This window comes from Hyla sarda, chromosome 5 (assembly GCF_029499605.1).
Source record: "Hyla sarda isolate aHylSar1 chromosome 5, aHylSar1.hap1, whole genome shotgun sequence".
In the NCBI taxonomy this organism is placed as follows: Eukaryota; Metazoa; Chordata; class Amphibia; order Anura; family Hylidae; genus Hyla; species Hyla sarda.
Window position 1 is genome coordinate 196,197,056 of NC_079193.1, and position 27,999 is coordinate 196,225,054.

Sequence of the window (27,999 nt, forward strand, 5' to 3'; positions counted from 1 at the left end):
ACACTAACCTAAAATAAAAAGTAAAAAACACTACATATACACATACCCCTACACAGCCCCCCTCCCCCCAAAAAATGAAAAACGTCTGGTACGCTGCTGTTTCCAAAACGGAGCCTCCAGCTGTTGCAAAATAATAACTCCCAGTATTGCCGGACAGCCATTGACTGTCCAGGCATGCTGGGAGTTTTGCAACAGCTGGAGGCACCCTGTTTGGGAATCACTGGCGTAGAATACCCCTATGTCCACCCCTATGCAAATCCCTAATTCAGGCCTCAAATGCGCATGGCGCTCTCTCACTTTGGAGCCCTGTCGTATTTCAGGGCAACAGTTTTGGGACACATATGGGGTATCGCCGTACTCGGGAGAAATTGCCTTACAAATTTTGGGGGGCTTTTTCTTCTTTAACCCCTTATGAAAAGGTGAAGTTGGGGTCTACACCAGCATGTTAGTGTAAAAAAATAAATTTTTTACACTGACATGCTGGTGTTGCCCTATACTTTTCATTTTCACAAGAGGTAAAAGGGAAAAAAGACCATCTAAATTTGTAACGCAATTTCTCCTGAGTACGGAGATACCCCATATGTGGGCGCAAAGTGCTCTGAGGGCGCACAACAAGGCCCAGAAGGGAGAGTGCACCATGTACATTTGAGGCGATTTGCACAGGGGTGGCTGATTGTTACAGCAGTTCTGACAAACGCAAAACAATAAATATCCATATGTGACCCCATTTTGGAAACTACACCCCTCACGGAATGTAATAAGGGGTGCAGTGAGCATTTACACCCCACTGGTGTATGACAGATTTTTGGAACAGTGGTCTGTGAAAATGAAAAATAAAATTTTTGATTTGCACAGTCCACCGTTTCAAATATCTGTCAAACGCCAGTGGGGTGTAAATGCTCACTGCACCCCTTATTACATTCCATGAGGGGTATAGTTTCCAAAATGGGGTCACATGTGGGGGGGTCCACTGTTCTGGCACCATAGGGGCTTCCTAAATGGGACATGCCCCCCAAAAACCCTTTCAGAAAAACTCACTCTCCAAAATCCCATTGTCGCTCCTTCCCTTCTGAGCCCTCTACTGCGCCCACCGAACATTTTACATACGCATATGAGGTATTTCCTTACTCGAGAGAAATTGGGTTACAAATTTTAGGGTGATTTCTCTCCTTTTACCCCTTGTAAAAATGAAAAAATTGGGTCTACAAGAAAATGCGAGTGTAAAAAATGAAGATTTAGAATTTTCTCCTTCACTTTGCTGCTATTCCTGTGAAACACCTAAAGGGTTAAAACACTTGCTGAATGTCATTTTGAATACTTTGGGGGGTGCAGTTTTTATAATGGGGTCATTTATGGGGTATTTCTAATATGAAGATCCTTAAAATCCACTTCCAACCTGAACTGGGCCCTGAAAAATTAAGATTTTGAAAATCTTGAGAAAAATTGGAAAATTGCTGCGGAACTTTGAAGCCCTCTGATGTCTTCCAAAAGTAAAAACTTGTCAATTTTTTAATGCAAACACAAAGTAGACATATTGTATATGTGAATCAATATGTAATTTATTTGGAATATCCATTTTCCTTTCAAGCAGAGACTTTCAAAGTTAGAAAAATGCTAAATTTTAAAAATTTTCATGAAATTTTTAGATTTTTTACCAAGAAAGGATACAAATATCAGTGAAATTTTACCGATAAAATAAAGTAGAATATGTCACGAAAAAACAATCTCGGAATCAGAATAATAAGTAAAAGCATTCCAAAGTTATTAATGTTTAAAGTGACAGTGGTCAGATTTTCAAAAAATGCCCAGGTCATGAAGGTGAAAATGGGCTGGGTCATGAAGGGGTTAATGTTATTCTGCTGCACCATTTAGACTATTGTTTCCAAGACTTTAAAAGCTGAACTGTGTGGGTGCTTTGGTGATAAATCTGCCCAATTTATGTGACATCATCACTTGCAGTCCTAGCAGGAAACGTAGCTGGTTTCTGTTTGTTCCACCTCTTGCACAATTTTCTTCAGACAACCCTTTTAATATGTAATATCTGCACAGCTCAGCTTTTGTATCTTCACAAACTCTGGTAAAATGTAAACTGAGGTGTTATGAGCGAAGGAAACTGTTTTTATTTGAGGCAGATTAAAAATTCTGGGACATTGATGTAAGAAAACCTATAAAAGTAAAGGTCAAGATAAAAGATTAGACCAACTGGCAGAAATAACATTGTGGCTCCATTTAGTTCTAAGTCAATCTGGCATTTTAGTTGTTGGTTGAGTTGCTCCTGCTCCGACCTCTCGTTTAGAAGCAGGGAGAAAACATTGCAATGGGGGGACCAAAAGGAGTGACATGGAAGCTGTGGAGGACCTGTTAGGTAAGCATTAGTTTTTTTTTTCCTTTTTTTTTACGGCAGCCCCAGCATGATAGATAGGTAGATAGATAAATAGACAGATAGATAGATAGACACCAAACTATTACTCTTCATGTGCAGCAACTTACAACAAAGCATTGTGGTAGTATAATTCCAGAATGTACTATTTTCTTAATGTGATTATCTATAAATCTACAGTTTCACTGGTAGGTTGACATGTGCCATATATACTCGAGTATAAGCCGAGTTTTCCAGCAAGATTTTTCGTGCTGAAAACGCCCCCCTTGGCTTATACTCGAGTGAACTCTCCGCCTGTCAATCCCTTTCAGTAGTCTTCAACCTGCGGACCTCCAGATGTTGCCAAACTACCACTCCCAGCATGCCCGGACAGCCATCGGCTGTCCGGGCATGCTGGGAGTTGTAGTTTTGAAATATCTGGAGGTCCAAAGGTTGAAGACCACTGCGGCCTTCGTCATCATCCAGACCCCCCTTTAGTTTTCTACTCACCTCCCCTCGGTGGGAAGGAAGGGTGAGCTGGTCCGGGCCATCTATGCTGCAGGGACCGTCCGGTGGGGAGGGTTAGTCGTTCCGGGCTGAACATTTTCACCGGGAGGCCTTCTTCTCCGCTCCGGGCCCGGCCCCGGTCTAGTGACGTTGCCTTGATGATAACGCACAGGGACGTCCCTGCACATGAATGTCCCTGTGCATCGTTGTCAAGGCAACATCACTATTCCGTGGCCGGGCCCGGAGCGGAGAAGAGGGCCCCCCCCCCGGTGAAAATGAACAGCCCGGAACGACTGACCCTCCCCACCGGACGGTCTGGATGATGACGAAGGTCGCAGTCGTCTTCAACCTGCGGACCTCCAGATGCTTCAAAACTACAACTCCCAGCATCCCAGGACAGCTGATGGCTGATCGGGCATGCTGGGAGTTGTAGTTTTGCAACATCTGGAGGTCCGCAGGTTGAAGACCACTGAAGGGATTGGCAGGCGGTGATGATGAAGGGGGGGATGATGACGAGGGTGATGATGACGGGGGTGATGATGACAGGGTGATGACGACAGGGTGATGACGATATGGTGATAATGATAAGGTGATAATGACAGGGTGAGGATGACAGGGTGATGATGACAGGGTGATGACAACAGGGTGATGACGATATGGTGATAATGACAAGGTGATAATGACAGGGTGATGATGACAGGGTGATGATGACAGGGTGATGACGACAGGGTGATGATGACATGGTGATGATGACAAGGTGATAATGACAGGGTGATGATGACAGGGTGATGATGACAGGGTGATGATGACAGGGTGATGACAACAGGGTGATGACGATATGGTGATAATGATAAGGTGATAATGACAGGGTGATGATGACAGGGTGATGATGACAGGGTGATGATGACAGGGTGAAGATGACAGGGTGATGATGACATGGTGATGATGACAAGGTGATAATGACAGGGTGATGATGACAGGGTGATGATGACAGGGTGATGATGACAGGGTGATGACGACAGGGTGATGATGACAGGGTGATGATGACAGGGTGATGATGACAGGGTGATAATGACAGGGGGATGATGACAGGGGGATGATGACAGGGTGATGATGACAGGGTGATGATGACAGGGTGATAATGACAGGGTGATGATGACAGGGTGATGACGACAGGGTGATGATGACAGGGTGATGATGACATGGTGATAATGACAAGGTGATAATGACAGGGTGATGATGACAGGGTAATGATGACAGGGTGATAATGACAGGGTGATAATGACAGGGTGATGATGACAGGGTGATGATGACAGGTTGATGATGACAGGGTGATGATGACAGGGTGATAATGACAGGGTGATGATGACAGGGTGATGACGACAGGGTGATGATGACAGGGTGATGATGACAGGGTGATGATGACGGGGGTGTTAATGACGGGGGTCTGGATGATGACAGGGGGAATGATGACATGGGGGTATGATGTATTTCCCACCCTAGGCTTATAGTCGAGTCAATAATTTTTCCTGGGTTTTTGGGATGAAATTAGGGGCCTCGGCTTATATTCGGGTCGGCTTAAACTCGAATATATACAGTAAATGTGTATTGCTGTTAGGATGAGTTATTTTATTATAATAGGGCTACAATATCCCATACAACCGGTAAAGTGGGGCACAATTGTTCTTTGTAATCTCTTAAACATTTTCAGATACCTTTACATAGATGGTGTAGTAAGAATCATTTAACAAACAACTTATTGTGCATTTGATGATATAATACTTACTAATTTTACTTGCAACTATTGATATGTTAAATTGTGCAGTGCTTTCTCGGTCTAGTAATTCATTTGTTGCGATAGTTCCCTCAATTGTGTCAACAGCAAAAGTATTTTCCATATTACTTTTTTCATCAATATAGTATCTGTCAAGTAGAAATAGTTAATTCAACATGTTAGTCCTTACATCTGAAACTACTGTACATAACAAAACATTATAAATTAATGCATCACAAAAGGGAAAATGAAGCATTACATGTTCCTTTTGGACTGTCATGTAATTTAGGCATGCAGTGTCATTCAGAGATGGAGAGGTGACATAGCTACATAGCAAATAAGGTTGGAAAAATACAAAAATCCATCAAGTTCAACCTATAAACCTACTTGATCTTGGGGGAATGAAGCAGATAACAATTCCCTCAAATGCTTTATATTTCAATTCTAATGTTGCCAATATAGGAGGGTCCTAACCAAGGAACCTTTTTGTTAAAACTAATCTAAAAATGGTTTTCCACGGATATGTTTACAGTAAAGATTCTCCACCATTCACTGGGACTGCACGAAACTTCACCATTATCATTAATTACAATGTAGCCATGGGAAATTCTGCCAAAGAAATGAACGTGTTAATTATTTTAGGAAGTCTGGAATCCTGAATTTTTAAGGCAGAAAATGTATCTGTGGGAATGTGTTCAGTGTACATGTACACTAAAGTTAGAATCGTGCAACAGAATCTTTGATTCTGTAGTGTGTACATACTCTAACTGATAGCAAATACTGATCAATGCTGTGGTCTATGAAGTGAGCACAGCTCCTGCACTCGCTTCATAGCCAGGACAGGACTCAGGACGTATGCCAAGTACCTGGCAGCCCTGTGTCCTCTTAGGATTTAATTTAGGTGAAAAGTATGGACAGATGCATTTTCCTTTAATTATTAATGTGTTCCCATGTATTAAATAAATCCAATCTATGCAAACTTATGACACAGCTAGTCTGCAGTTTGGCTACCAACAAAAATACTAAATCCTTTAAAAGGGTGGCTCTCACTTAACCCCTTAAAGGGGTACTCCGGTGGAAGTTAATTGGTGGCAGAAAGTTAAATAGATTTGTAAATTACTTCTATTAAAAATCTTAATCCTTCCAGTAGTTATTGGCTGCTGACTACTACAGAGGAAATTCTTTTCTTTTTGGAACACAGAGCTCTCTGCTGACATCTCTTTCATTTTAAGAATTGTCCAGAGTAGGAGAAAATCCCCATAGCAAACATGTGCTGCTCTGGATAAAGTGACAAAGTGACCAAAAATACACAATTTGGGATCTTTTTTTATGTGTACGCCATTGACATTGCGGTTTAATTAACATAATGTTTTTATGTTTTTTTTATGGGAAAAGGTGGGTGATTCAAACTTTAATTAGGGAAGTGGTTGTTACGCCGAGCGCTCCGGGTCCCCGCTCCTCCCCGGAGCGCTCGCTACACTCTCCTCACTGCAGCGCTCCGGTCAGATCCACTGACCCGGGGCGCTGCGATACCGCCTCCAGCCGGGATGCGATTCGCGATGCGGGTGGCGCCCGCTCGCGATGCGCACCCCGGCTCCCGTACCTGACTCGCTCTCCATCGGTCCTGTCCCGGCGCGCGCGGCCCCGCTCCCTAGGGCGCGCGCGCGCCGGGTCTTTGCGATTTAAAGGGCCACTGCGCCGCTGATTGGCGCAGTGGTTCCAATCAGTATCTTCACCTGTGCACTTCCCTACTAATACCTCACTTCCCCTGCACTTCCTTGCCGGATCTTGTTGCCATTGTGCCAGTGAAAGCGTTTCCTTGTGTGTTCCTAGCCTGTGTTCCAGACCTCCTGCCGTTGCCCCTGACTACGATCCTTGCTGCCTGCCCGACCTTCTGCTACGTCCGACCTTGCTTCTGTCTACTCCCTTGTACCGCGCCTATCTTCAGCAGTCAGAGAGGTTGAGCCGTTGCTAGTGGATACGACCTGGTCACTACCGCCGCAGCAAGACCATCCCGCTTTGCGGCGGGCTCTGGTGAAAACCAGTAGTGACTTAGAACCGATCCACTAGCACGGTCCACGCCAATCCCTCTCTGGCACAGAGGATCCACTACCTGCCAGCCGGCATCGTGACAGTAGATCCGGCCATGGATCCCGCTGAAGTTCCTCTGCCAGTTGTCGCTGACCTCACCACGGTGGTCGCCCAGCAGTCACAACAGATAGCGCAACAAGGCCAACAGCTGTCTCAACTGACCGTGATGCTACAGCAGCTACTACCACAGCTTCAGCAATCATCTCCTCCGCCAGCTCCTGCACCTCCTCCGCAGCGAGTGGCCGCTTCTGGTCTACGACTATCCTTGCCGGATAAATTTGATGGGGACTCCAAGTTTTGCCGTGGCTTTCTTTCCCAGTGTTCCCTGCACTTGGAGATGATGTCGGACCAGTTTCCTACTGAAAGGTCTAAGGTGGCTTTCGTAGTCAGCCTTCTGTCTGGAAAAGCTCTATCATGGGCCACACCGCTCTGGGACCGCAATGACCCCGTCACTGCCTCTATACACTCCTTCTTCTCGGAAATTCGAAGTGTCTTTGAGGAACCTGCCCGAGCCTCTTCTGCTGAGACTGCCCTGTTGAACCTGGTCCAGGGTAATTCTTCCGTTGGCGAGTACGCCGTACAATTCCGTACTCTTGCTTCAGAATTATCCTGGAATAATGAGGCCCTCTGCGCGACCTTTAAAAAAGGCCTATCCAGCAACATTAAGGATGTTCTGGCCGCACGAGAAATTCCTGCTAACCTACATGAACTCATTCATCTAGCCACTCGCATTGACATGCGTTTTTCCGAAAGGCGTCAGGAGCTCCGCCAGGATATGGACTTTGTTCGCACGAGGCGTTTTTTCTCCCCGGCTCCTCTCTCCTCTGGTCCCCTGCAATCCGTTCCTGTGCCTCCCGCCGTGGAGGCTATGCAGGTCGACCGGTCTCGTCTGACACCTCAAGAGAGGACACGTCGCCGCATGGAGAATCTCTGCCTGTACTGTGCCAGTACTGAACACTTCCTGAAGGATTGTCCTATCCGTCCTCCCCGCCTGGAAAGACGTACGCTGACTCCGCACAAAGGTGAGACAGTCCTTGATGTCTACTCTGCTTCTCCACGTCTTACTGTGCCTGTGCGGATATCTGCCTCTGCCTTCTCCTTCTCTACTATGGCCTTCTTGGATTCCGGATCTGCAGGAAATTTTATTTTGGCCTCTCTCGTCAACAGGTTCAACATCCCGGTGACCAGTCTCGCCAGACCCCTCTACATCAATTGTGTAAACAATGAAAGATTGGACTGTACCATACGTTTCCGCACGGAGCCCCTTCTAATGTGCATCGGACCTCATCACGAGAAGATTGAATTGTTGGTCCTCCCCAATTGCACTTCCGAAATTCTCCTTGGACTACCCTGGCTTCAACTTCATTCCCCAACCCTGGATTGGTCCACTGGGGAAATCAAGAGTTGGGGGCCCTCTTGTTTCAAGGACTGCCTAAAACCGGTTCCCAGTACCCCTTGCCGTGACTCTGTGGTTCCTCCTGTAACCGGTCTCCCTAAGGCCTATATGGACTTTGCGGATGTTTTTTGCAAAAAACAAGCTGAGACTCTACCTCCTCACAGGCCTTATGATTGTCCTATTGACCTCCTTCCGGGCACTACTCCACCCCGGGGCAGAATTTATCCTCTGTCCGCCCCTGAGACTCTTGCCATGTCTGAATACATCCAGGAAAATTTAAAAAAGGGCTTTATCCGTAAATCCTCCTCTCCTGCCGGAGCCGGATTCTTCTTTGTGTCCAAAAAAGATGGCTCTCTACGTCCTTGCATCGACTACCGCGGTCTTAATAAAATCACGGTAAAGAACCGCTACCCCCTACCCCTCATCTCTGAACTCTTTGATCGCCTCCAAGGTGCCCACATCTTTACCAAACTGGACTTAAGAGGTGCTTATAATCTCATCCGCATCAGAGAGGGGGATGAATGGAAAACGGCATTTAACACTAGAGATGGACACTTTGAGTATCTGGTCATGCCCTTTGGCCTGTGCAACGCCCCTGCCGTCTTCCAAGACTTTGTTAATGAAATTTTTCGTGATCTCTTATACTCCTGTGTTGTTGTATATCTGGACGATATCCTGATTTTTTCTGCCAATCTAGAAGAACACCGCCAGCATGTCCGTATGGTTCTTCAGAGACTTCGTGACAATCAACTTTATGCTAAGATAGAGAAATGTCTGTTTGAATGCCAATCTCTTCCTTTCCTAGGATACTTGGTCTCTGGCCAGGGACTACAAATGGATCCAGACAAACTCTCTGCCGTCTTAGATTGGCCACGCCCCTCCGGACTCCGTGCTATCCAACGTTTTTTGGGGTTCGCCAATTATTACAGGCAATTTATTCCACATTTTTCTACCGTTGTGGCTCCTATCGTGGCTTTAACCAAAAAAAATGCCGATCCCAAGTCTTGGCCTCCTCAAGCGGAAGACGCCTTTAAACGGCTCAAGTCTGCCTTTTCTTCGGCTCCCGTGCTCTCCAGACCTGACCCATCTAAACCCTTCCTATTGGAGGTTGATGCCTCCTCTGTAGGAGCTGGAGCGGTCCTTCTACAAAAAAATTCTTCCGGGCATGCTGTTACTTGTGGTTTTTTTTCTAGGACCTTCTCTCCGGCGGAGAGGAACTACTCCATCGGGGATCGAGAGCTTCTAGCCATTAAATTAGCACTTGAGGAATGGAGGCATCTGCTGGAGGGATCAAGATTTCCAGTTATTATTTACACCGATCACAAGAACCTCTCCTACCTCCAGTCTGCCCAACGGCTGAATCCTCGCCAGGCCAGGTGGTCTCTGTTCTTTGCCCGATTTAATTTCGAGATTCACTTTCGGCCTGCCGATAAGAACATTAGGGCCGATGCTCTCTCTCGTTCCTCAGATGCTTCGGAAGTTGAACTCTCTCCGCAACACATCATTCCTCCTGACTGCCTGATTTCCTCTTCTCCAGCCTCCATCAGGCAAACTCCTCCAGGAAAGACCTTCGTCTCTCCACGCCAACGCCTCGGAATCCTCAAATGGGGTCACTCCTCCCATCTCGCAGGTCATGCAGGCATCAAGAAATCTGTGCAACTCATCTCTCGCTTCTATTGGTGGCCGACTCTGGAGACGGATGTCGTGGACTTTGTACGAGCCTGCACTGTCTGTGCCCGCGATAAGACTCCTCGCCAGAAGCCCGCTGGTTTTCTTCATCCTCTGCCTGTCCCCGAACAGCCTTGGTCTCTGATTGGTATGGATTTTATTACTGACTTACCCCCATCCCGTGGCAACACTGTTATTTGGGTGGTCGTTGATCGATTCTCCAAAATGGCACATTTCATCCCTCTTCCTGGTCTTCCTTCAGCGCCTCAGTTGGCTAAACAATTTTTTGTACACATTTTTCGTCTTCACGGGTTGCCCACACAAATCGTCTCGGATAGAGGCGTCCAATTCGTGTCAAAATTCTGGAGGGCTCTCTGTAAACAACTCAAGATTAAATTAAACTTTTCTTCTGCATATCATCCTCAATCCAATGGACAAGTAGAAAGAATTAACCAGGTCTTGGGTGATTATTTACGACATTTTGTTTCCTCCCGCCAGGATGATTGGGCAGATCTTCTACCATGGGCCGAATTCTCGTATAACTTCAGAGTCTCTGAATCTTCCTCCAAATCCCCATTTTTCGTGGTGTACGGCCGTCACCCTCTTCCCCCCCTCCCTACCCCCTTGCCCTCTGGTCTGCCCGCTGTGGATGAAATTTCTCGTGATCTTTCCATCATATGGAGAGAGACCCAAAATTCTCTCTTACAGGCTTCATCACGCATGAAGAAATTTGCGGATAAGAAAAGAAGAGCTCCTCCCATTTTTTCTCCTGGAGACAAGGTATGGCTCTCCGCTAAATATGTCCGCTTCCGTGTCCCTAGCTACAAGTTGGGACCACGCTATCTTGGTCCTTTCAAAATTTTGTGCCAGATTAATCCTGTCTCTTACAAACTTCTTCTTCCTCCTTCTCTTCGTATTCCTAATGCCTTTCACGTTTCTCTTCTTAAACCACTCATCATCAACCGTTTCTCTCCCAAACTTGTTTCCCCCACTCCTGTTTCCGGCTCCTCGGACATCTTCTCCGTCAAAGAGATTCTGGCATCCAAGAAGGTCAGAGGGAAAACTTTTTTTTTAGTTGATTGGGAGGGTTGTGGTCCAGAAGAGAGATCCTGGGAACCTGAGGACAATATTCTAGACAAAAGTCTGATCCTCAGGTTCTCAGGCTCTAAGAAGAGGGGGAGACCCAAGGGGGGGGGTACTGTTACGCCGAGCGCTCCGGGTCCCCGCTCCTCCCCGGAGCGCTCGCTACACTCTCCTCACTGCAGCGCTCCGGTCAGATCCACTGACCCGGGGCGCTGCGATACCGCCTCCAGCCGGGATGCGATTCGCGATGCGGGTGGCGCCCGCTCGCGATGCGCACCCCGGCTCCCGTACCTGACTCGCTCTCCATCGGTCCTGTCCCGGCGCGCGCGGCCCCGCTCCCTAGGGCGCGCGCGCGCCGGGTCTTTGCGATTTAAAGGGCCACTGCGCCGCTGATTGGCGCAGTGGTTCCAATCAGTATCTTCACCTGTGCACTTCCCTACTAATACCTCACTTCCCCTGCACTTCCTTGCCGGATCTTGTTGCCATTGTGCCAGTGAAAGCGTTTCCTTGTGTGTTCCTAGCCTGTGTTCCAGACCTCCTGCCGTTGCCCCTGACTACGATCCTTGCTGCCTGCCCCGACCTTCTGCTACGTCCGACCTTGCTTCTGTCTACTCCCTTGTACCGCGCCTATCTTCAGCAGTCAGAGAGGTTGAGCCGTTGCTAGTGGATACGACCTGGTCACTACCGCCGCAGCAAGACCATCCCGCTTTGCGGCGGGCTCTGGTGAAAACCAGTAGTGACTTAGAACCGATCCACTAGCACGGTCCACGCCAATCCCTCTCTGGCACAGAGGATCCACTACCTGCCAGCCGGCATCGTGACAGTGGTTAAATCACATTTATTAACTATTTTATTACACTTTCTTTTTGCAATGTTATAGCCCCCATAGGGGACTATAACATGCAATATCTTGATTGCAGACACTGATCAATGCTATGCTATAGCATAGCATTGATCAGTATTATCAGTGCTTTGCTGCTCCAGCCTGGATCTCAGGTGTGGAGCTGCAGAGCGACGATCAGATGGCGAGAAGCAAGGTTAGAAGTCTCCCGCTGTCCTCTTAGCTGTTTGGGATGCCGCAATTTCACCATGGCGGTCCCGAACAGCCCACAGAGCTAACAGTTTTCTCCCGTTTTAGATGCTGTGATCAACTTTGACAGTGGAGTCTAAAGGGTTAATACCGGACATTAGCTCGATCGGCGATGTCCGGTATTAGCTGCGGGTCCTGGTTGGTGATAGAAACCGGGACCTGCTGGATATGAAGCGTGCTCAGCCCCTGAATGCGCTTCACATAGCAGGAGCCGGTGCAGGACGTAAATGTACACCGCCCTTAGACATCTTATCCCCTACCCAAAGGATAGAAGATAAGATGTCTGATCGCGGGAGTTCCGCCGCTGGAGACCCCTGCAATCTCAGCTGCGTCACCCCAGACATCCGGTGTACAGAGCGAACTTCGCTCTGTGCCGGATGACCTTTGATGTGGGGCGGAGGCTTGTGATGTCATGGCCATGCCCTCTCAATGCAAGTCTATGGGAGGGGGCGTGACATCCATAGACTTGCATCCCCCTTGCCCCCTCCCATAGACTTGCAATGAGGTGGCATGGCCGTGAAAACACGAGCGGGGCATGACTGTGATGTCACGAGCCTCTGACACTGCACCGACACTCTAAACGAATGCCGGGTGCAGCAGGGAGATCGTGGGGGTCCCCAGCAGCGGGACCCCAGTGATCAGACATCTTATCCCCTATCCTTTGAATAGGGGTTAAGATGTCTAGGGGCGGAGTACCCCTTTAAGCATCAAGCTATCCGTAGAACATATTAAAAAGGCAGAAAGTGGAATACCCACCCAGCGAATCTTCAGAATTTCAGCTTTATTTCGTAACTAGCAACACAGATGACACATTGATATGTGCAGGGTAGCAATGTTACAGGTGAGGCAGGGAACGAACAACAAGAGTGGGCTACAAATGTTTGACATCGGACTGACACTTCCTCAGGTAATTGTAGCCTGCTCTTGTTGTTTGTCTCCAGCCACAGCTGTTACATTGTTCCCCTACACATAAACTCAACATTCTGAAGATTCACTGGGCAAGTGCTCCACTTTCTGCCTCTTTTCCATATTTTCGATGACAAATAAACAACCACCAAAAGTTTCACGACAGGTATAAAACCATTCGTACATGTCCGGATAAATGACTAAAAATTCATTATGAAAAGTGGAATAAAATGGAAAACATAGTACATGAAGTCCAATGTATTAGGCAAATATATTACTAGCAAATTAGCCCAGAAGATATAAATCCTAGCTACAAGTAATTTGTTCCAACTGGCCTTATCTGTTTGTTGGCCCACGAGTCTTTCTGTGTATGGACTTACCAATTATTCAAATGACTGTCTATAGATACCTTGGATTTTTTTTTATTTTTGTATTATTGCATTACTCTTATTTTGATCTATTAGGTATATGTATTGAACAAAAGGTCTTTAGCTCTGAGTGCTTCTTCAGCTTTCATGTTTTTCTTATATATTGCAGGCGGCTCTGTCTTGTTCAGTCTAGCAGCATCTCTCTTTTCCTGAACAACCTTCTAAGCCAATTCATGACCACATCAAAGGTCAACTTCAGAAGATGTTTTGGGGAGTAGAAAGAGGAGCTGGAGACTGAGACATCAGACAGTCTGCTGGTTTTCTCTCAGAACAGGAAAGAGCAAACTGTAATGTATATGAAAACTTACAGTCTGTAGAAGAACAATGGAGCAGATATTTTACACCTTTTACATCTCAATAAGTGCAACGCAATAAAAATGCATTCATATGTGTCCATAACCATTACGTCTCCTTATTAAATAATTATTTTTTTCCTGTGAATTGTTAAGCATCAACCCAGATGTTTTTGTAATATTAAGCAGCAATACCAGCACATGGTTTTCAAGTCTTTACAGTATGCCACCTATATTCACAGTAAGGCTGTATTCACACATGGCAGATTTGTAGCAGAACATCTGCAATAGAAAATTAGTACCATACATCTAAGTGGGGTTGTCTGCAGAAAGCAGATGGATGGAGATGCCCTAAGGGCTGCTGATGTGTTTTGATATGATATGCCGGATCCTTTAGCACTGGGAAAAGAATATATGGAAAAGTACTGTCTTCTTTCTACTTTTTTCCGGTTTCCTTTTTTATTTTAGATTTTTTATAAACTTTAATGTATTAAACTATTGTGTTTTCCAATGACTTGAAGGTCGGTTCTGAAGTTATTGAAATATAAAAAGCGTATAAAAAGTAATTCTTTTGAACATATTTTTATGATAACCTTCAGCCAGCACCAAGCGCGCTTCAGTACAGTAAGCATTATTTCTTATTGCTCTATTTTTATAACAACATTTTTTGTTTCTAGGCTGCAATTTTCTCAGCAGACTTTTAAAAATAGATTGTATTTGAACTTTAATTAAAAAGGTTCTCGGTAGGTGACCATCACTCTGAAGAATAATCATTAGAAGGAGCCATTATTGAACTCGGGGCTCCTCTATATGCTCGGAGTCTAAGCAGTCTATATTTTTCTCTTGTGTAGACTATTAATTGTATTCATTTATCTAGCTAGCTCTATTTACTTGGAGGATGGAATATAATGGTAATTTTTTCTTTTTTTTAAAGTCATTTGGTCAATTGTTTGTTTTAGTCGGTACTATTCAATCAGTTCTATGTCTCTTAGATTACAACTGTTCTAAAGACATATTACACAGTTAAATAACCATTATCATATAATTGGTAATTCCCCTTTAGGCCGATCTCACACGAGTGTAGCACGAACGCATATCTATGCCTATATTACAGCCACAAATACCAATCTGACTGTGGGTCCAATGATCTTTACAAATGACATCATAGGGATCTAGAATACTGTTAGGTTGTGTCATAGTTGGGCTGGGACATAATACGGACACAGAAATATGCTCTTACTGCAGCTGTGTGGGGCAAAAATTGTAAGAAGAAATCATAAGTCTAACATATGGATGTATGTCTTCATGGACGTATGTCTTTTTTCAACCATACTAACTATGTAACTATGTATATATTACTCTTTGCAATTTTTAGTTACATATATATTCATTTATTGTTTCTCCTCATGGAAGTAGGGATTGAAAAGTATACTGTATTTATATATTGTAGTAGAACTGGATGTAATTTATTCTGAAGAATAGTGAGATATAGTGTGTATTTCTTCACAGCTTTATAGAGTAATTTTAAAACATACAGTATAGAAAAGGTGATCAGAGAAATAGATATAAGAATGAAAATAGGGCTACTCTTTGCTATACTGTATGTCATCTAAACCCAGTAGTTTATGAACCAAGATAAAAAATATGACAACAAATGTAATCTATAAAATGCTGTGCTCCTTGAATCTTTACTAGCAGAATATTAAGCACCAATAAGCCCATTGGAATGAAAACATAGCTCTAGTCGCAGCTGAGATGTGAATATATCCTGTTTTCACAAGATAGATTTGCTTTGCTCAATATATTGTTAAGTAGAAGTTACCACGGTGGGCACCCCAAAAAGGACTTAGACTGTCCATGTCTAGAACTCCACATTTCACCTGGACTATTTTGACATCTTTATCTCCTCCCAGGAGCCTATTTAAGACTTTTCTTACAATGCAGCACCATGTGGCTCTAGATCTGGCCCCCCACAGCCAGCACCATCTTCCTCCTGGCCTGATTTTTTTCTGTGGCCAGATGGAGCCCTCCCACCTGCCATCTTGCTTGCCTGGTACATGTGCCCCTGCTCTCCCAATACACATTGGCAGTCTATAACTAGTAGAGGAGAAAGCCTACTACTGTCTGCCTCTAGTTACTAGCTACCTGCAGTACCTGCATTGCATTTACTCACTCACACGGGTCCAGTCCTCTGCTTGTTGCCAGCTCTCTGTACCACCATGTGATTCCTGATTTCTTAATTTTACAGACAAATAACTTATTCTCATGAAGTGGATTCCTTCCAGTATGATTCCTTCCAGGGAAGTGGATTCCTTCCAGTATGATGATTCTCGTGTGACATTTCAGAGTGAAGAAACGAAAGAAGATCCCATTTGGTTTGATGTTTCTACACTCGGGCATACATATCACTATTAAGGATAATACTGATCATAAAGATAAATGCTCTGACCTGGACATTTTATTTCTGAAATAGAGAATTGGGACTTCAAGTTCAAGAAATGATGTCCCTACCGACAATTTATTTTCCATCTCTGTTGGAATGCAACATTCCGAAGAAACAACAAGCCAATAAAATAAATAGATGCCTCAAACCTAAAACTATCATTAGAGAACCTGCTTAAACCCACTCTCCCCAGGGGGAGAACACTTGTCTCCTTTCTATTAAATGGTCTAATTACCACCATTATGTTCTCTGAAGAGAGTGATACTGCTCTGTACTGTACTCTGTTTGGAGGTACTTTGCTAAGGTTATACTTGTTGTCTGACATTATTAGGTTACTTAATGGTCATACTAAGGGATTTCTCTGTCCCTGCATAGCTGGAGGGGAGTATTTTTCTTCTCATCATTTATCATAAGAAACTATAATTATGGTAACTGTTACTTTTGACACATAACTAAGCTAAATGGTGTCAAATCTTCGCTAATTTCAAGATGAAGTATGCTTAGCTGTTTAGCTTAGCTGACCTAATAGTCAGTGCTTTCATTTTTGTTAGTCACTAATGTTTGTTACCAGACCTTTATTCTGGGTCTTGGGGTTCTAGGACTTACCAACAAAATATCTTTCTTACCATATCTCTAGGACAATGAAATGTTTTTTTTATAGCACTCTACTGAAAATGTGATGTTTAAGCTGTGGCATGAATCCTATACTTGCGCAGTAAGTCTGCCGACACTGGGCCTCATTTACTTAGAGTGTTGGGTTTTTACTAGTGGGAAAAGTTGTTTCAGACTTGCAGGATTCCTCTCTATTCACTATTGGGAAAAGTCGGGAACATTTTCCGACCAGCATTTTCCAGGTGGATATTTCCAGCCATTTACCCAAAGGATTTTCTGAGAATTCAATAATAAATCAGTCAGGTTGTGAATCCGCACCCCTTTTTGGGCCAGGCACGCCCCCTTTGTGACAGGCCATGCCCCGTTTTCGGCTTTTCACAGTGCAATGTCGGGTTTGTCAGATTTTCCAGGCGCACACTGGCGCACACTGGCGCAGACATGTCTCAAACACTCTGAGCCAAAATAACCAGACAAAAACTGGTCGGATTCAGCTTAGTAAATGAGGCCCACTGAGTTTCTGTTTCATTACTTAATCAGCTTCAGGAGCAGGAGCCTACAGGAGGATATTTACATAAAAAATTTGGTGCAAATTTCACACCAGCTCTTTTAAACATAATACTATATATATATTATATATATATATATATATATATATATATATATATATATATATATATATATACACAGGTTGGGCCATTTATATGGATACACCTCAATAAAATGGGAGTGGTTGGTGATTTTAACTTCCTGTTTGTGGCACATTAGTATATGTGAGGGAGAAAACTTTTCAAGATGGGTGGTGACCATGGCGGCCATTTTGGAGTCAGCCATTTTGAATCCAACTTTTGTTTTTTCAATAGGAAGAGGGTCATGTGACAAATCAAACTTATTGGGGATTTCACAAGAAAAACAATGGTGTGCTTGGTTTCAACGTAACTTTATTCTTTCATGAGTTATTTACAAGTTCCTGACCACTTATAAAATGTGTTCAATGTGCTGCCTATTGTGTTGGATTGACAATGCAACCCTCTTCTCCCATTCTTCACACACTGATAGCAACACCGCAGGAGAAATGCTAGCTAGCACAGGCTTCCAGTATCGGTACTTTCAGGTGCTGCAGAATGGGCAAAACAAAAATTGGAACAGGACCCTCAGTTTATGCAGAAGATTTTGTTCAGTGATGAGGCAAACTTTTATGTGAATGGTGAAGTTTTTTTGGTGAAATTTTTTTTTAAATCAAACAAAAGGAAAGGTATGCAAAAATCACCATGTGCCACCTACACCACCAAGTATTGATGTGATGCACAGACATCTAAAAGGTGGAAGGGAACAATGTATGGTCCATTGTAACTGGTGGGGAGGAAAATTTCCCCTGTAAAACCCAACTCTCGCATTATTAATTTCTTTCTTGGCAAGAGAAAAAGAGTCGCCCCACACAGAAACCTCTCCTACACTGCCACTGGAAATAGGGAGCTTTTCCTGTGTGGGGCTGATCTTTTTAGAGCAAGTAACAAGAAGTAATAGTGCAAGAGTGGGGCCTTACAGGGGAATTTTTTACCCCCACCTGCTACAATGGACAATATGTTGTTCCCTTCCACCTTTTTGAGGAAAGTGTTACTCGTCTTAAATAGGGTGGCCCCACACAGGAACCTCTCCCTATTTCAACCTAAAAACCCTGGGAAATGGCAGTGTTTGCAGGTGGAAAAAGGGAGAGGATTCTGTGTGGGGCCGCTCTTTTTAGGGCTAGTAACACTTGCCAAGAAGGGAATTAATAATGGGAGAGTTTGGCCTTACAGGGGAAGTTTGTACCCCCACCTGTTACAATGAACCATAGATTGTTCCCTTCTGCCTTTTAGAGATCTTTGCATCACATCAATACTTGGTGGTGTAGGTGGTATATGGTGTTTTTTTTGCACACCTTTCCTTTTATTAAAAAAAAAAAATTGGGTACGTATATTTTATCCTTAGAATATTATTAAAAGTTAAAGGGGTACTCCGGTGAAAACCTTTTTTTTTTTTTTTTTTTTTAATGAACTGGTGCCAGAAAGTTAAACAGATTTGTAAATTATGAAGAAAGCAGGTAGATGCCAGCGATTAAGAAACTTCACCTTTATTGGAACCATATAAAACCATCGACACGGAGAGACTTCAATATGACAAACATTTAAAATTCCAGGAGTCAGCGCCAAGCATGACGCGTTTCAGGTCATGTGACCTTTCATCAGATGCATGGTGGGAAGCAGAAGGGTAGGGGAATAAATACCAGCCTCCTAATGGAACAGGTGAGTAGCTTGTAACACAGGGATTAACCATATCCGTTCCAGAAACAATGTGGAATGACGCTCTGAGTGAATGTTCTGCTAAATTGATTAACGTCCTGGTTTTATCCCAAAAGGAATCACTTGTGCAAGTGAAATTGGATAGAAAAAAAAACGTAGGAATTTCTTTCTCCGCATGCTGGTACCACTCTGCTGTGTGAACATGACTCTAAACTAAAACAAAATATAGCGAATCTCGAACAAATCATTAAGGAAACCAAGAAAAGTACATTTCAAAGGGACTTGCATGATCATCAGTCGAATAAAGTCTACGCTTGGGGAGTTGGGACAAGTTCCTTCCATCCCGTTCGATTTTGAAAAAAGGTGATAAACCTGGTTATCACCACAAGAGATATCATCCTAGAAACCAACAGGTTACCTTCAGCTCAGCAGAATCGGAGGCTTCCGATACACAATCCGATGCTTTGGATCTTACAGCTTCAGACGAACGTCCTGTCTCTAATTTAAGTGGCTTCACCAATGATTCTAAGAGATCAAAAAACGCAGGCGGAGGGGGGGCCACAAACACAAATCCAAGAAGGTCCGCCAGAGAGTTCAAGAAGCGTCACAAGTAAGCCAAAATCTGGATGTGATTGTTTTGAATTATATATTAACTCAGAATTTCTTTAAATTTCAGGATCAGTATTATGTTCAGAGGACGGGCGCCTCAATGGGGGCTAAATCCTCCCCTTCAGTGGCAAATATCTTTGTCCACTGGTGGGAGATGCAATATATATTTTCTGACATCAACCCTTTCTTTTCCAACATTGTTTGGTATGGAAGATACGTTGACGATGTCATCATAATTTGGTCGTCGTCAGAGCATAATGCTTCCTGTTTTGTTGATTATGTTAACAATAATCCTCATAATTTATTTTTTACATCAACCTGGCACAGATCCGTCACTCCATTTTTGGATATTTTACTTGACAGCAGACAAGGACGTGTTCACACTTCCACATACAGAAAATCGACTGCAGGCAACACCATTCTGCGCGCAGAGTCATGCCTCCCAAAACACACGGTTTTAGCCGTTCCGGTGGGAGAGCTGACTCGTGCTCGCAGAAATTGTTCCACAGACGAATCTTTTCAAATTGAATCGGATAACATTTTCCATCGTTTGGGTCAGAGAGGCTACCAGCCCTGGTGTCTGAACAGAGCCAAACGGAAAGTTTTACAAAAATCTAGAGATAGTCTTCTCACACCAAAACCCAATCCAACATTTTCGAATATGTTATCGAAGCCTACCTTTACAACTACTTATAGTCTAGAATTTAACAGTGTTAAATCCATTATCAACAAATATTTACCTATTTTATGTCAGGATACTATCCTTAATAAATATTAAAAAAATGGCATACATTTTTGGAGCAGACGGGCCCCCAATCTAGGTAATATTTTATCCCGGAGTGCTTTGCCACCTGCCTCTGTTGCCAGCTCTCGTTCATGAATTAAATTAAATGGGTTCTTTAAATGCGGTTTACCCAGATGCGTTGTGTGTGTGCATGCTGCCAAGACTTCTACGATTTCAATTCCCGATTCGAATTCTATACCGATTAAATAATTTATCAATTGCGAATCTACTCACGTAATTTATAAAATAGATTGTAATAGCTGTAATGTCTTTTACATCGGCAGCACTAAAAGAACCTTGAAAAAACGCATCCAAGAACATCTTAGAGCCATTGGCAGCGGTTCTTACACTAACGCATCAAATGTTTCTAAACATTTTAAAAATGTCCATGACGGTAATGTAGCTAATTTTTCTTTCTCGGGTATCAAAATAGTTTGTTCGCATGACAGAGGTGGAGACCGCATCAAATCATTACGCAATAGGGAAATCTTTTGGATTTACTCTTTGCGTACATTTCAACCACATGGGTTAAATTTAAAATCAGACGTCATTCTTCATTACTAAATAGTTTTAGGTTGCCATTGATATTTCATACATATTTGTTAATTAAGTGTTTTTTGCAACCTTTTTTTCTCCCAATTTACATTTTGTGTCTCCCCAAAAATATATAGGTTTCATATATATTATTTGCATTTATTTTATAACTATGTTATATGTGCTTTACAATTTATGATTTAATACCGGTTATGTTTAGCAGAAGGGTGCCTCTACTTCTGGAACGGATATGGTTAATCCCTGTGTTACAAGCTACTCACCTGTTCCATTAGGAGGCTGGTATTTATACCCCTACCCTTCTGCTTCCCACCATGCATCTGATGAAAGGTCACATGACCTGAAACGCGTCATGCTTGGCGCTGACTCATGGAATTTTAAATGTTTGTCATATTGAAGTCTCTCCGTGTCTATGGTTTTATATGGTTCCAATAAAGGTGAAGTTTCTTAATCGCTGGCATCTACCTGCTTTCTTCATATCCTTGGAGGATTACATTGCCGTGCGGTGGCCGGGTGAGCTGACTACTTCTCTACTTTGCTCTTTAGATTTGTAAATTACTTCCATTAAAAAAATCTTAATCCTTCCTGTACTTAATAGCTGCTGAATACCACAGCGGAAATTCTTTTCTTTTTGAAACGCAGAGCTGTCCTCTCTGGTGACATCTCTGTCCATTTTAGGACACCGGAGTACCCCTTTAAGTAAGTACCCCTTTAAGTTTTACCTAATGCATATCCTCAATACTTACTTGTGCACACTAACATTTTTACAAAGATACTGTTTTCTGCCTACCTGCTTCAGCTACTATTCTGATCCTGCCACCCACCTGATGCCACACATCTGATGCCAAGTTGTCCTTGTTTCACCCACCTTTGTCACTGGGTATTGCCACCCACCACCCCACAACGTCACCGGGTCACTTTAAGGACTCCTGATGCTGCTGATGCCACCACCAGGCTGTCTCATTCTGCCACCATATGTTCTCCTCATCCTGATGCCAGCTCCAGGCTGTCTCATTCTGCTACCATATGTTCTCCTCATGCTGCTGCCACCTCCAGTCTGTCTCATTCTGCAACTATAGGGTCTCCTCATGCTTCTGCCACCTCCAGGCTGTGTCATTCAGCCACTATATGGTCTCCTCATGCTGCTGCCAATTCCAGGCTGTATCATTCTGGACTATATGGTCTGCTCTGACTGCTGCCAACTTCAGGCTGTGTCATTCAGCCACTATAGGTTCTCCTCATGCTGCCGCCAACTACAGGCTGTGTCATTCAGCCACTATATGGTCTCCTCATGCTTCTGCCACCTCCAGGCAGTGTCACTGTACCACCATGTGATCTCCTCATGCAGCTGGAACATTAAATAAAACTTTTTAGGTTCATCTATTTGAAATCTTAAATTTAAATGTAAAAAAATATCTTTAAACCTTAAAATTGTTAGGCCCTATGGTCTCATCAGGCTGTTGCCACCTCCAGGCTGTGTCATTCAGCCACTATATGGTCTACTCATACTGATGCCACCTCCAGGCTCCTTCAGTGTGCCGCTCTGTGACAGTGATTCTATTAGCGACACCTCTAATCTGCATGTTATACTGAATAATAGTATTATTTCACCAACCCAGCACACACCCTATGCGTGTTACAGCAAGGCAAAGTGTTCTACACCCCTATTGAGGATCTCTGTAGGCCACAAATAGCCATTTTTAATACAAATTTTCAGTGAATAAATTTGGACCGAGCCAAATTTTCCAGAAAATTTGGTGAATCGGCTGAATAGAATGTTTTCTAAAATGTACTCATCTCTATTGGCTACTGTACCTTGGGCCTGTGGTCAACTTAATCTGCAATTGACTGTGTCCCATATTCGTTTCTGAAAACCTCTGAAACAATCATACATTTTTAATTATATGATATCTGCAGGGCTTTTAGAAGGTATATGCTTAACTTTGATATTCAGCATTTTGGCAGCCTCTGATCTCACAGAGCCCAATTGCACTGTTCTAAACACCCTAGACCTACATCACATGACATTGCCAATACTGCTCAAAGTGGGACACCAGTACGGCTAGTGATTGGCTGGGCACAAAGGGATGTACAATCTGCAGCATCGAGAAGTTCAGCGGAGAACAGGTCCTGCAATATTGGAGGCTGCAGGGGAGTGAGGGAGGTAAATTTTATTTTATCAGGCATCCTGAACACATTTCTTAAAAAAAAATAAAAATGTTAATTAATTATATGTACAGCCTACAAGTAGTGATAAAAATAACTAAAAAATCCTGTTGTTGGTGTTTAATCTGTCTGTGTGATTTGCAGAACACCCCTATTTTCTCATCATAAAGACGACTTAGCTTTCACACAGATACTCATACAGGTCATATGCATTATCTGACAGTGGGCATTATTGTGGTAATTCCCCGTGTACCCCATCAGGCTCTCCGTCCGTCTGTGAACTTCACATTCATTCAAAGAAAAGACACAACAAACAGCTCAGTCTTCTCCATGGTAGCAGATTAGCCCAGCTCCCACTTGAATGCGGCCAATGCTTTTTATTATTATCCATAGTAGTATGTCAAATCCCCTCTAATGTGTATATTAAATAAAACAATAGGTGACATTTAGGTGGTTATGTAAAATAACATTATTTTATAAAATCATGGTTATCACATTTTTATATTCTCTTTTTGTTTTATTTTATTTATTCCTTTGGCCAAACTTCTTCTATTTTTTTTTTCTAAATATAAATATCTGGCTTCTATTCTGCACAATCTGTGGAAACAATCTTATGAAGAAATTAAATAAATATAGTCAAACAACCTTAATACCACGTGGTTTTCTTGTTTCTATATGCCAGTTTAAAATAATCCCTTTTTTCTCATGCATTTGTCTTCTGTCAATCACTAATTTAACCACTTAAGGATCAATGACGTCCCAGGACGTCATGGCGTTTTCCGGTCACTGCCACTCGCCGGGCAGAGATCGGAACTGGATGCCTCCTGAAATGCTTCAGCAGGCAACCAGGGCAAGTGCCGAGGGGGATCATGTAGGCCCCCCATGTCGGTGATTGCCGCAAATCGCAAGGGAAATCGCCCTTGCGATCTGAGGTCATACCGGGCTGATCGGGTCTCTGGCACCCGACCCTCCGGTAATTTTGCATGATCCCGGATGTCACAGACAGCCAGGACCATGCTGGAGGCTAGAAGTGAGGTGGCAAGCCTGCCACCTCCTCCTATCCCCTGCGATTCTTCGGTTAGCTAACCGACCAATCGCAGGGGGGGTTACTTCCTCCCGCCCTGCCCGACCCCTGGAAGTCCGGAGAGGACGAGAGGAAGACCAGAGGATGCAGCGGGGGAAGGGGGAGTGCTGGGGCCCGGCCCTGGTACTTACCTCGTCCTTGAAGACCCGGATCCCGGGGATGAAGACGGCGGCGACAGGTGAGTGGATCTTCAGCCGCGGTCGGGCCCTTTACAGCAATGCATGTCGCCATAAAGCGACATGCATTGCTGTATTGGGACCCTGTATACTACAACTTCCAGCATGCCCAGACAGCCCTTGGCATCTGGGCATGCTGGGAGTTGTAGTTTTGCAACATCTGGAGGTCCACAGTTTGGAGACCACTGTGCCCTTCCAGATGTTGCAAAACTACACATCCTCAGCATGCCCTTACTGTCCAGGCATGCTGGGAGTTGTAGTTCTGTAACATCTGGCCCTTCAGATGTTGCAGAACTACAACTTCCAGGATGCCTGGACAGTTTTGGCATTCTGGGAGTTGTAGTTTTGCAACATCTGGAAGGGCACAGATTGGGAACCACTGTATTAGTGGTCTGCAAACTGTAGTCCTCCAGCATGCTGGGAGTTGTAGTTCGGCAACATCTGGCTCTAAAGATGTTGCTGAACTGGCTCTAAAGATGTTGCCGAATTACTACTTCCAGCATGCCTGAGAATGTTTGGGAGTTGTGGTTTTGCAACAACTGGAGGCACACTGGTTGGGAAACATTGTCTGTTTCCTAACTCAGTGTTTCACAACCCATGTGCTTCCAGCTGTTGCAAAACTATAACTACCAGCATGCATTGATAGACTGTGCATGCTGGGAGTTGTAGTTTTGCAACAGCTAGAGGTTCCCCCCCCCTAGTGAATGTACAGGGTACACTCACATGGGCAGGGGGCTTACAGTGAGTATCAGGCTGCAAGTTTGCAATGCAGCAAATTTTGCGTGGCAGCTCAAACTCGCAGGGGAAAACTCGCTGTAATCCCCCGCCCGTGTGACTGTACCCTGAAAACACTACACTACACTACACTAACACTAAATAAAATAAAAAGTAAAAAAACACTACATATACACATATCCCTACACAGCCCCCCCCCCTCCCCAATAAAAATGAAAAACGTCTGGTACGCCACTGTTTTCAAAATGGAGCCTCCAGCTGTTGCAAAACAACAACTCCCAGTATTGCCGGACAGCCGTTGACTGTCCAGGCATGCTGGGAGTTTTGCAACCGCTGGAGGCACCCTGTTTGGGAATCACTGGCGTAGAATACCCCTATGCAAATCCCTAATTCAGGCCTCAAATGCACATGGCGCTCTCACTTCAGAGCCCTGTCGTATTTCAAGGCAACAGTTTAGGGTCACATATGGGGTATCGCCCTACTCGGGAGAAATTGCCTAACACATTTTGGGGGGCTCTTTCTCCTTTCACCCCTTATGAAAAGGTAAAGTTGGGGTCTACACCAGCATGTTAGTGTTAAAAAAATAGTTTTTTTTTTTACACTAACATGCTGCTGTTGCCCTATACTTTTCATTTTCACAAGAGGTAAAAGGGAAAAAAGACCCCCAAAGTTTGTAATGCAATTTTTCCCGACTACGGAGATACCCCATAATGTGGGCGCAAAGTGCTCTGGGGGCGCACAACAAGGCCCAGAAGGGAGAGTGCACCATGTACATTTGAGGTGATTTGCACAGGTGTGGCTGATTGTTACAAAAAAAAAAAAAAACACATGTGACCCCATTTTGGAAACTACACCCCTCACGAAATGTAATGAGGCGTGCAGTGAGAATTTACACCCCACTGGTGTCTGACAGATCTTTGGAACAGTGGGCTGTGCAAATTAAAAATTTTGTACAGCCCACAGACACCAGTGGGAGGTAAATGCTCACTGTACCCCTTGTTACGTTCCTCAAGGGGTCTAGCTTCCAAAATGGTATGCCATGTGGGGGTTATTTTGCTGTCCTGGCACCATAGGGGCTTCCTAAATGCGACATGCCTCCCGAGCAAAATTTGCTCTCAAAAAGCCAAATATGACTCCTTCTCTTCTGAGAATTGTAGTTCGCCCGTAGTGCGCTTCAGGTCAACTTATGGGGTACCTCCATACCCAGAAGAGATGGGGTTACAAATTTTGGTTGGTATTTTCTGCTATTGACCCTTGCAAAAATGGGAAATTTGGGGGGAAACACACATTTTAGTGTTTTTTTTTTTTTTTTACGTATGCAAAAGTCGTGAAACCCCTGTGGGGTATTAAGGCTCACTTTATTCCTAGTTACGTTCCTCAAGGGGTCTAGTTTCCAAAATGGTATGCCATGTGGGTATTTTTTGCTGTCCTGGCACCATAGGGGCTTCCTAAATGCGACATGCCCCCAAGCAAAATTTGCTCTCAAAAAGCCAAATATGACTCCTTCTCTTCTGAGCATTGTAGTTCACCCGTAGTGCACTTCAGGTCAACTTATGGGTTAACTCCATACCCAGAGGAGATGGGGTTACAAATTTTGGGGGGTATTTTCTGCTATTAACCCTTGCATGAATGTGAAATTTGGGGGGAAACACACATTTTAGTGAAATTATTATTATTTTTTTTTACATATGCAAAAGTCGTGAAACACTTGTGGGGTATTAAGGCTCACTTTATTCCTTGTTATGTTCCTCAAGTTGTCTAGTTTCCAAAATGGTATGCCATGTGTTTTTTTTTCCTGTTCTGGCACCATAGGGGCTTCCTAAATGCAACATGCCCCCCAAAAACCATTTCAGAAAAACATACTCTCCAAAATCCCCTTGTCGCTCAGACATACACAGACATATGAGGTATGTGCTTACTCGAGAGACATTGGGCTACAAATAGAAGTATACATTTTCTCCTTTTAACCCTTGTAAAAATTTAAAAATTGGGTCTACAAGAACACGCAAGTGTAAAAAATGAAGATTGTGAATTTTCTCCTTTATTTTGCTGCTATTCCTGTGAAACACCTAAAGGGTTAAAATGCTGACTGAATGTCATTTTGAATACTTTGGGGGGTGCAGTTTTTATAATGGGGTCATTTGTGGGTTATTTCTAAGATGAAGACTCTTTAAATCCACTTCAAACCTGAACTGGTCCCTGATAAATTGTGATTTTGGAAATTTTGTGAAAAATTGGAAAACTGCTGCTGAACTTTGAAGCCCTCTGGTGTCTTTCAAAAGTAAAAACACGTCAATTTTATGATGCAAACATAAAGTGGACATATTGTATATGTGAATAAAAAAAATGATTTGGAATATCCATTTTCCTTACAAGCAAAGAGCTTCAAAGTTAGAAAAATGCAAAATTTTCAATTTTTTCATCAAATTTTGGAATTTTTCACTAAGAAACGATGCAAGTATCGACAAAATTTTACCAATAACATAAAGTAGAATATGTCACGAAAAAACAATCTCGGAATCAGAATGATAGGTAAAAGCATCCCAGAGTTATTAATGTTTAAAGTGACAGTGGTCAGATGTTCAAAAAACGCTCTGGTCCTAAGGTGTAAAATGCCCTGGTCAAATACGTACATCACATGACTCCCAGGAATCTGTTGTCAATCACTTAACTCAAATTAATGCAGTTTACATCACATTCAGACCTGGAAATGTATGGCCAAAACCCGGTGAGTACAATTTATTTTTAATTCATTTTCTGCTATTTTAACGCCTTAAAGGGGTACTCCGGTGGTCAATGTGTTTTTCCGTTTTTGACTTACCCTATTTGTTTTGTTTCATTTCTATTCTTGTTGTTTAGCCTACTCTATCTCCGTTCTTTGTTGTCTTTTTATCCCCCACTTTGTTTTCCTATTTTTGCTTCTATTTCCTGTTTCTTGCTGTGCTGAAAACTACAAATCCCAGC

General features: G+C 43.6%; 1 protein-coding gene across 3 annotated transcripts in view; it reads right to left on the minus strand.

Annotated features, from left to right (window-relative positions):
- CDH12 (cadherin 12) overlaps positions 1-27,999 on the minus strand; it is an 863,358-nt gene that overhangs the window by 25,472 nt on the left and 809,887 nt on the right. For all 3 annotated transcript variants that reach the window (XM_056520962.1, XM_056520961.1, XM_056520960.1), the window contains one exon: positions 4,653-4,789. In XM_056520962.1, the coding sequence (XP_056376937.1) occupies positions 4,653-4,789 (137 nt within the window). The remainder of the gene's footprint in view (positions 1-4,652; positions 4,790-27,999) is intronic.